A 10,721-nucleotide genomic window follows, 5' to 3' on the forward strand; every position below is an offset into this window, starting at 1 on the left:
GGAAGGCAAGAAGATTTGCTAGGGTTTCCACTAAAAATGAAACAGGGAAGAGAAAATGTGGATCCAGTGTGATTTAAGCAGTGGACTTGGGAAGAAACCATGGAAAGTGCACGTGTCTTTCCCCTTCTTGGCATTTGACCTGTTATCAACAATTTCATCCTTTGTTATGGAAGATGTTTTGGGGTTTTCTAGACTATGCCCAGGCTCTGAGATACCCTTGATGATATGAAAATTCATTAAGGAAGCATGTGTCTGAGAGTGCTATATGGGTTTTACTGTTTTATAAATGGCTTTTGCATGACTAAAACTGCAAAAAAAAGTATACGTAGGTATAGAGAGATGCATTTATACCGTATATTGAAACATATGATAGACATACTCACTCATATATTCATACACACATACTTTTAAAATAACTGCATACTCATTGTCTAAATTTTTTACAAAGATGGAAACCACAGACTCTCACAGTGGAAGGAAAGTAAATTATACCTGTTGAAGAAAAAGTGGGAAAGGACCCAAGGAATTCTCAGGCACTGAACAAGGAATAGGAGCCCATCTTCTCTTGGCACGTATTAGAACTTTTTCTTGAGAACGCCTTTTCCTTAGTACCTCAATTTAGAAGACAAAAAAAAATAATAATAATAAATAAAGCCAACGACTACTTTATTTTCAAACTTTAAAACTCTGATACATCTTTCTCCTCTCACGAGGATTAGCTGCGGAGGCGTAAGACCATGGTAGTGCTTGAAAACCGAACGAAATGTCAATACTAGAAAAAAAAATAACCAAGAAATCCCTGCCCTAACTGTTTTCTCAGCAATCCTCTTGAGAAAATAACTTGGTGGGAACATGGAAGAGAGAGAGATGAAATTGGAAGCCTAGAAGCAAAACTGAAAAAAAAAAAACTGTACTGTTGCCACATTGCCATGCAAAAACATGGGAGGAGAAATATGCAAAGAATGTAAGTAGACAGGTGCCCTTCTAAATTTAGCATAAGCATCTTCCACTCACCGGCAACTAGGAAGAGCCAGGGGACCAACAGAGATCTGTGTCAGAAGGAGGAGAGAAACATGGTGACAACTCACAAACAGCTGTCGTGAGAAATGGCCAGTGGTCGAATGAAGTCATTTTGATCTTGGATGTCACAAAGTCATAAGTGTGCGTGAAGTCCAAACCTTAACCTAAAATAGTCCTCCCATTTTCTAAGACTAAAAATTATGCTAAGATACATGAGACCTATTTCTGGATGCCTCATGTATCTCTCAGAGTAATCAACCATGTCATTGACCCTATACCGCTGCCCAGAGTAGGACACCATCCTAAGTCATTAACATGCCATATGAGTTCTTGAATAATTAAAAGCTACAAAGTCCAAGTTATATACAAATATCTGAAGCAATAATGTTTCTTCTTTTGGAAACCTATTCCACAGTGAAGATCAAGAAATGCTTCTCTGTGTCTAATCTCAAGTTCTCATGCTGTCCCATATCCCAATTTCTCCTTTTATGTCCCAAATAAAAAGAAATTATAATCTGTGATAACCTATGTTGAACAACGCTTTTCCATTTCAACACTGTTAACTTGAGTCATGGCTTTTATTCTTCTTCAAGCTAAATTATCCCATATCTTTTCTGATTCACATCTTCCCTGGTCATGTTAGTTACACCTGAAGAAAACAGTTCATCATACTTCATTTTTATACTTTGGTATACCTTTGTTTGTTGCTCTAAAAGGACAAGTATTTTCTTCTCTTCTTGGGTCTCTGTGTTGGAAAGTAATAGGGTAAAAGATCTCTTCGCTGAGGACAAAAGAATGGCATTTGTTGTATAGACTGAACCATCTTCTAAAATTTGGAAATCAGGATCACTTGAATGAATTAGATTTGCAGATTTAAAGCACTCCTTCAGGTTAACTGTAGAAAATGTACAGAGCAATCATTTGTTACGTAAAACAAAGCAATATATAGCTTTAACGGTAAGCTATGTATTTGAGGTGGGGCAGTCAAAAGCTTTAATTACACTGACACTTGTAAGTTTTGCATTTTTAAAAGGACATGAAACTATATGGTTAATTAAGTTGTGCTTAACTAAACGTATCCATCACTTCTGATACCTACTTCACAGCCTTTTAAAGAAGAGACATTTGTTCTGAAATAAAAGCATGTGAACTCTACAGTTTGAATATTAAACTCACACCAGAAAAGTTTTTCTTTATTAACTGAAACTAGCCACAGGGCAATACATGAGAACACTTAAAATAAGTTAAACAGAATCTAGAGATTAAAACTGGCAGTTATTACATTAAATTATTACTGAACTCTTTGCATCTGTTGTTAAATAGTCATCGTATTCTGTATCTTCATTGATCTGATCTTTTGGTATACATTTGAGTTATATGAAAAAAATAATTGATAAAAAAAAATATGTGGAAGTAAATGTCGTAAGATGCCAAAATATTTTAGGATGAAAATCCAAAAACAACACCTTTAAACTCAAGAAATAGTTTCAATACTATTTCTCAATTTCATAGACATGTGTTATAACAAATACCATATCCTTCATCTAATGTAAATATTAGTAATTACTTCATTACTCAAACTAAACAATTTTAACTACTTTATATAATCATGTTTTTCAATAAAGTACAATATTCCATTCATTGGATTGACACCATATATATTAAAAAAAAAGTATTGGAATGTACTGTATTAGTTTTAACTATTAGTTCCAATACAGTTATCCTCTTAAAGATTACACTAATTTTATAAGATCATACCAAATTAGGATTTATTACATACTTTGGCAGTTTCTTACCTCTACCAATAAATTTTCCAGCATCTAGTTTGGAGGGAACATGTAGTGTCACAGTTTTGCAGGCATCACAGGCAAATGTTAAGATCTAAAAAAATCAGTATTATACATTAAAAAGAGCCTTTTCATGTGTACACAGTTTATACAAATTTGTATAATTATAAATCTGTTTATATAATTAGCAAAATAAAATAAAAAGCATACACTGGATTAAGAATTCAGAAAAAAACTGCATAGAAGAATAAAAACAACAGACTAAGAGCCATGGCTCCCTCCCTCACAAAACATGTAAACTCAGAGAATTGCTTATCCTCTTGGGCTTTGTTTCCTAGTCTGTAAAATGAAGTTAATAATAACTTCACTAACTTAGTGGATATATTGAGAAACCAATGACACCCTTTTGTGGGAAAGCACTGGAAACTATTAGGAAGGCAGCACAGGTATGTAAAAGGAAAGAGAAACAAAAACAAATTTAATGATCCAGCAAGTTGTTTCAATTAACTGTCAACTGTCTATGAGTTTTGGTACCAAATCAAAAATATCCTAAAGAAAATTCCGATGCTTTTAAAGAGAAGCACTGACTCATTGCCATGGAGTGACTTAAAAAGTATTTACATATGACCCCACGCATATAAGCACACGACTTTGAAATATGAACTTATTTTGAAGTTCTCAGTAATGAGAATTAAGGTCAGTGTTAAAAATATTTCACTTAAAAAATTTAAATGATTTACTGATTTATGCTGAAACAATTCCAATACAATATATATTTGATCACACTGAAAATAAATTCTGTTCTCTCTGAAACTTTATAATGGATGCTTCTGAAAGTTTCACAGTTTTTTGCAAAGGTTTTTGACCAAAAGCAAAACAGCTAACCAGCATTTACACTGTTATTTCAACTTTTATTTTTTTTTGCTGCACCGAGCGGCCTGCAGGATCTTAGTTCCCCCACCAGGGATCAAACCCGTACTCCCTGCAGTGGAAGCTCGGAGTCTTAACCGCTGGACCGCCAGGGAAGTCCCTACACTGTTATTTAAAAGTCTATAAACATACATTAAAATCATCAAAATTTGGATGAAAATTTTTATTTCCAAAATGCACTAAAGACCCTTTAAGTATCTAATTTAAATTATGTATGAAGGACCAAGCATGGCAGAGATTACATTTCATTTGGAACTCAGAGATGGACGTAACAAAGAGACTGTACTTGAATTAGAAATAAAAAGATGAAAAGAATTGTCACTGGTTGCATAGCCCAGAGAGAACAGGAGTAGAATCAGACATGTGAAGAGTCCAGCTCAAGGTGACAGAAGGCATACACCCACTGATTCATTCAATCAACATTTCTTGGTTTCTGCCTAGGTGCCAGGAAGTGTTCAAAGGCTACTACGGTGAACAAAGAGAACTCGACCTCACAGAAATTATTTTACACTAAGAGACAAAAAGTAAATACACAAACGCACAATGGTCACACAATGCCAAGAGTAAGTGTTACAAGAAAAATAAAACAGGAAGAGAGGGTGATAAAGACCAGAAACTTGAAACCAGGACGCAAACCAGTTCACTAACTGGGGAAGAGTCTTCCAGGTGGAGCGAAAAGCCGGGCCAAAGGCCCTGGGAGGGGACTTCACCTGGTGTGTTGAAGGAACAAAAAGAAGGCCGTAGCAGTAAACACAGTGAGGGAAGAGTGACAGGACATGATAGCGAAGAGACAATCATAGGCATATCATGTAGGGTCTAAAAGGCCACAGTAAGGAGTGCAGATTTTATTCTGAGGGCAAAGAGAAGCACAGTAGGTTTAGACACTGTGGAGTGGCAATCACGTGGTGAGCATTTACACAGACTCATTCCGGTGGCCATGTGAGAACAGACTATGGGGAAGACAGAGTGGAAGCAAGGAGACCCATCGGGAGGAATCTATCTGAGAGGAGAGGTGGTGACTTGGACTAAGGTAAAAAACGATGGAAAAGGTGAGAAGTGGCCGAATTAAGACAATATTTCAGATAACAGTATCCTGGACATCCAGTCATTCATGCATTCAACAAATACTTACTGAATGTTCTAATATGTACCAGACACAGAGCAGTAAAAAGGATTCTCATGAAACATTCAATTCAAGGATAAGACTTATTTGTAATTTCAATAATGGAGGAAAAGCTATGACAGGGAAGTACAGGACGCTTTGGGAGAGCACTAGGAACCAGCCTCCTCTAAGAGCCAGGTGAAGAGGGGCAACAAGTTAGCCATGTCACAGGGAGGCAGAGCTTGTATGCTGCAAACATATAGGAACTGCATATGCAAAGGCCCAGAGATGACACAGACTTGAAAATGCAATTTGCGATGGTTGATGCATATAGCACAAGAGAGACAGGAGTTTAAAATGGATTCACAGAAGTAGGTGTGGGACAGGTCCTGAACAGCCTTAACAAAGTACACACATAGATCATTTTTCCTAAAGATAATAAGAAACCAAAGATTTGTTTTAAGCAGATAAATTACATAAGCAGCTTTCTATTTGAATAAGGTTAACTCTGACCAGTGTGACGAATGAATTAGGGGAACAATTTTCATTTCCAATAATGGGACCTAGGGTGTTCAGTCCAACCCCCAGGCCAAAACTAAAAATGATGGATACATGTTTTTAAACCATCCTAAAACATCTAACTAGGCAAAAACTGAGGATTAAGCTGGAACACAGTAGTCACCAGAAACAACTTCTAATCTGAAAAGATTAGATTCTGGCTTTTTGGCCTCAAGAGAGGGGAGTGAAATCAAAGCACAGATCTGCCTAAGATCTAAGAGAAGATCTGCCCACATTAATCTGGATCCCCAAATGCAAAACCTTCACTGTAAGAGTGAGCTAGAAGTAAACTGGTCCTCACACGGATTTGTGATACACATTCACATCACTCACTTGTTCTAGGAAACTCAAGCCGCTAATTAGTTTAAAGAAGCCCTGGCATGTGATCAGCACCATAGGTGCTGAAAACCATGTGACCAAATTCAATAGCCATTCTTAAATTTTTTTAAAAAGTGCCCCCAATAGGAATTGATAAGTGCTACTTCAATATAATTTTATTTTATATTATAATGACATCATCAATGGAAAAGCACTAGCAGTAGACTCACTAACCTCAGAAACAAGATAGACTTCCTAAGGGTCATCATCTATAGCTAACATTATATTAAAGTATATTAGGCAAGAGAATGATATTAGATGGCATATGAATTGAAAAGAAAGAGGTTAAAAAAAAACACTATTTGCATTTGATATGACTATTTATCTGGAAAACCCAAGGAAATTAACCACAAAACAATAAGAAAATTTCATAAGGGAGCAGAAACAACTATTAAAATACAGAAATCATTAGTCATCATACACATAAACAAAATCTGTTAAACAATATAATGGAAAAGAAGAAATCATTTTCAAAAGTGATAAAAAATTAGAATACCAAAAAGTAAACTTCACAAGAAACATGTAAAGTTTATTTGAGAAAAACCTGAAAATATTTCTGAAGGACACAAAAGCAGACTTGAACAAAAGAAATATATATTATTATTTTGGATAGTAAAAAATCAACAACATAAATATATCAATTTATAGTAAGTTAAATTATAAAGTTTATGATCCCAATAAAAATCCCATCAATATTTTTTCTAGAACTAGACAAGCTGATATAAAACGTAATAAGGAAAAATAAACAATTAAAGATAGAAAAATTATGAAAAAGAAAAGCAATGAAAGGATATTAGCTTTAGCAGATACTGAAAGGTCTTACGAAGTCTCAATAATTAAAACAATGCAGTATTTGGTATATGAATAGACGAAAAGAGAGTAGATGCATATAAATTGGAAAGGAAGAAGTAAAACAGTTTCTATTTACATTTGTTACAACTGTATATAGACCATAGGGGTTGTAACTTTTTGTTACACTCACCAGCCATTTATGAGTTTCTATTTCTCCATATTCTTGCCTACAGAGCCTGTTGTCAAACTTTGGATGTTTGCCAAATGAGAAATGACTTTCAATGCATTTCTTTCTTTTTTTTTTTTGTAATACCATTTTTTAAAATTATTTATTTATTTGTTTGTTCTTTTAAAGATTTTTTTTTTTGATATGGACCTTTTTTTCTTTTTTCCTTTAACATCTTTATTAGAGTATAATTGCTTTAAAACCAATGTAGTTTTAAATTCATCTTTCCTTATTATGAGTAAGGCTGAAATATTTTATGGGACATTTTTATTATTTTATGGTTTTTCAGGTCCATGTTCATGCTGGACTTCTTGATTTAGAAGAGCTTCAACCACAAGATGGAACTGTATAAGGAATGATTTCGATTTAGCAGTGGAGATCCCTGATGACCTGAGAGAGACAGAACCTTCATTAGGTGTTTAGGTAGAGGCAGCGTTCAAGTGGTTACCAAACGTGTGAGGTGAGGCAAGATGAGGACGTTGGGAGAAGCTGATTCACAGAAGCGTGAAGGATTACTTGGGTGCATGGGGAAGAGGAAATGTAAGGGGTGTCCCCCAAGCCATTTTTTTATTTAGTAACGTTCCTACTCTTCTTTACACGTCTATCACACATGAGGCCCACAACCACAGCAAGCATGTGAGGCTAGCAGGACTTTGCACAGACATGCACATGAGCATCGGAACAGCTTAAGACCCAGCAAGCCTTCCAGCCAGAATGCAGTAGGATGAGGGGGGTAGTAGCCACAGCTACCCCACTTCTGGCCTATCCAGCTTTGAAGCTGAGGAAGGTCAAAGAATGAGGAGTATTCAACTTTAGTTTATTCCCTTATATCTGCTTTCTTCTAAAAAGGAACTGAGAACACACAGAAAGTTCTGTGTGTCCGTATATAAGAGCAAAGCTATTTATGGCCTGCGCCTAATCATGCCTTTTCCTTCAGGGGCAATGTTTAAAAAGAAGTGTCAAAAAAAAAAAAAAAAAAGTGTCAACTTTATTAAGAATCTAACCAAGGGCTTCCCTGGTGGCGCAGTGGTTGAGAATCTGCCTGCCAATTCAGGGGACGCGGATTCGAGCCCTGGTCTGGGAGGATCCCACATGCCGCGGAGCAACTCGGCCCGTGAGCCACAATTACTGAGGCTGCACGTCTGGAGCCTGTGCTCCGCAACAAGAGAGGCCGCGATAGTGAGAGACCCACGCACCGCGATCAAGAGTGGCCCCCGCTTGCCACAACTAGAGAAAGCCCTCGCACAGAAACGAAGACCCAACACAGCCATACATACATACATACATACATACATAAAAAGAATGTAAGCAGACAAGAATATCATTAAAAAAAATTTTTTAAAAATAAAAAAAAAAAGAATCTAACCAAAATCCGTTCCTTTAGTCATCAAGGACATATTTCACGACCGTTATTTACTCCCTTCTTGATTTTCTCAGCTGTGAACGATTAATTGCTGTGCACCCGGCCCTTTGTATGTTATTAATGTGCCCCGGGAATTTAGTTAAGGGTTTGAAGTCCCTGGAGTTCCATGGGAAAGGCATTCTAATAATAGTAACAACTACAATTTCATTAGTTAAACATTTCAGGATTTTGTTGTAAAATGAGAGCGGTAGAGTAAGGGAAATTACACGGATATTTCCCGCCGCCAGTTGCACCCCTTCCAGGAGGAATCCTCCCGCTGTCTGTTCTCCAGGTTCGTCCCCTTGTCCTTCAGCCCTAACGCCTGCGGCTCAACGTGAAAGGACACTACCCGCTTAGCCCTCTGTACTTGTTCTATGTAAATTTTGTCCTTCCAGGGGACCCAGGAAGCCCAGTCTGTGGAACCTCTGATCCCACACTCTCCCAGGGGCTGCTCCCCCCGCACTGGATTCCTATGCCTTGAGGTCCCCCAAAGAGATTTCAGTCTTTCCTAACAGGGAGGGGGGCTATCCCTTCCGACTAAGGCCACCTCCTTTTTCCCTCCCAGCTTTGGGGTCTTTGCTAGTGGGTTCTTTAAAGCGGGAAGGAAACTAGAGCTGGAGGGCTTGGCGGGGATGCGGGAGCGGGGAGACTCTGTATGCCTCCGAGGCGAGAGATCGGGAAAGCCACTTCCCCGAAGTTTAAGGGGAATGAAGTCTCACGTGCTGACAAACAATGGAAACCGTACCAAGGACCACCGAGGGCTGGCCCATCTATCTTTAGGCGCAGAGGGTGGAGACCGCCCCCGCCCCAGCTCTTCCCTACCCCCTTCACTCACACACTAAGATCAGTCCCCCAAAAGGCGCCTAGTCCTTTCACCCAGGGACCTGCGATTTCGGTCGCATCCGCCCAGCGGCTCCACTCGTCCGCGGCCGGAGCCCGCCACTGAATGGACTGCCCCGCCCGGGGAGGTGCGCGAGGCGCAGAGGAGCAGCGCGGGGCGCGCGGCGCTCACCGGCTTGTACCCAGAGGCCACGGTTTGGGATGGACGTTTGCAGCCGCTCATCTGCCTGAGCTGATCGTATCTACCAGAGACACCCTTCTCCTCCCCTGCGGGATCGCGGCGCCCAGCTCGCTCTCCTCCGTCTGCCCGCCCCCCAGCCTACGGCACTTTTTCCAGCCAGCCCCAGGCCCAAGAACCCTCCGCATGGGCCGCCGCCATCACCGACCCCCCGCTCCCAAAGTTTCCCCTCCCTCCCCCATCGGTCCGTGCGCCCACTCGGGACCGGGATCCGGGCAGCCACTCACCGTGAGGGCCAGCAGGAGTTGCCGGCAAAGGGCTCCGCTCGCGGAGCCTGTGGGTCGCGCTGCCGCCATGGGAGGACTCGGAGGCAGGTCGCCGGCCGAGGCACCCGGAAGGCCGGGGTGGGAAGGCGCAGCCGGGCGAAGGGCCGTGGGCCAGGCGCAGGCTGGGCCGGCCGCGCAGGAGTGAGAGGCAGAGACCTTGGCGCGCGGAAGGGGCTGCTTTTCTTCTCGGTTTTTCTGAAGCTCCTGCGTCTCACCCCAGGGGCTTTTCCTCTGACCGAGGGTGGGGTTTCAGGCGCGTCCGAAAGACACCGATTGGCCCCTCCTTGGTATTTTCTTAAGTCTTCATTTCTGGAAGAACGCAACGTGGGAACTCCCTCTCGCCGCCACCCTTTTACTGCGCTAGGTGTTTCTCACCGACGGACGCCACCCACATGCCCCATCTGCCTACCGCCCCGGTATCCGCCTTGAGGATTAACAGCTGGCCCTGCCCAGCAGAAGCCCTGACTGTACAGAGACTCAGTCCCCAAGCGCGTCCTGCCGCAGGAGGGGGCGCGCTCCCGGCCCCGACTCCGCCCCGTGCGCAGCGGCCAGTTTCAGACCCGCAAAGGCCGCCTGGGAGGTGGAGAGGTCGCGTTTTGTGTCGCAGCTAACTAAGGCCCGCCTATTAGAGGGTTGAGCCCAGGTAGACTGTTTTATACACTCTTTGCTGGAGTTAATTTACTGCAGACATCCAAGTGCAATTCAGACAGAGTTTTCATGTGTGGCACACCTTTCTTGGGGTCTTGTTTGGTTGTTATTGTTTGTCTTTTTTTTTTTTTTTTAACAGAAATGTCATGGCCAGTATAGCAATGATACAAGGAAATTACAATAATTAATCAATTAAAATAAGGGAATCCAGGCATCAAGGGTGAGTTACTACGGAAAATACATCTTGTAGACGTTGGTTAAATGTGGGCCTACTGATTTCCTCCAAGACCCGCCTGTGTCACAGTTAAAGCCAACCACTGACCTTCTTGTAACTTACCTCCTAAATTGGACTCCTGGACGTCTGAGATTTCTCTCTTCCCTTCCCACCATAAAACCAGAGTTCGTGGTCAGAGAAGAAAAAGAATAGGATAAAATGTATGTTTTGGTTTGAAGTATACTTAAACTAGGTGAATTATAGGAGTACTTAACCTGGAAGATTAAAATATAAAAGAGGTATGCTTGCAGCTCTTCCGA

The 10,721-nt window shown here is 40.8% G+C and overlaps 1 protein-coding gene across 2 annotated transcripts in view; it reads right to left on the bottom strand.

Moving 5' to 3' along the window:
* Nucleotides 1-9,786, bottom strand: part of DSC2 (desmocollin 2) — a 32,722-nt gene extending 22,936 nt beyond the window's left edge. For both annotated transcript variants that reach the window (XM_068562383.1, XM_068562385.1), the window contains exons 1-4: nucleotides 9,501-9,786; nucleotides 2,817-2,901; nucleotides 1,716-1,915; nucleotides 493-612 (exon numbers count right to left, since the gene is read on the bottom strand). In XM_068562383.1, coding sequence (XP_068418484.1) covers nucleotides 493-612; nucleotides 1,716-1,915; nucleotides 2,817-2,901; nucleotides 9,501-9,569 — 474 coding nt within the window. In that variant the 5' untranslated portion in view covers nucleotides 9,570-9,786. The remainder of the gene's footprint in view (nucleotides 1-492; nucleotides 613-1,715; nucleotides 1,916-2,816; nucleotides 2,902-9,500) is intronic.
* Nucleotides 9,787-10,721: the final 935 nt, after the last annotated feature.

This window comes from Eschrichtius robustus, chromosome 14 (assembly GCF_028021215.1).
Source record: "Eschrichtius robustus isolate mEscRob2 chromosome 14, mEscRob2.pri, whole genome shotgun sequence".
NCBI classification, from domain to species: domain Eukaryota; kingdom Metazoa; phylum Chordata; class Mammalia; order Artiodactyla; family Eschrichtiidae; genus Eschrichtius; species Eschrichtius robustus.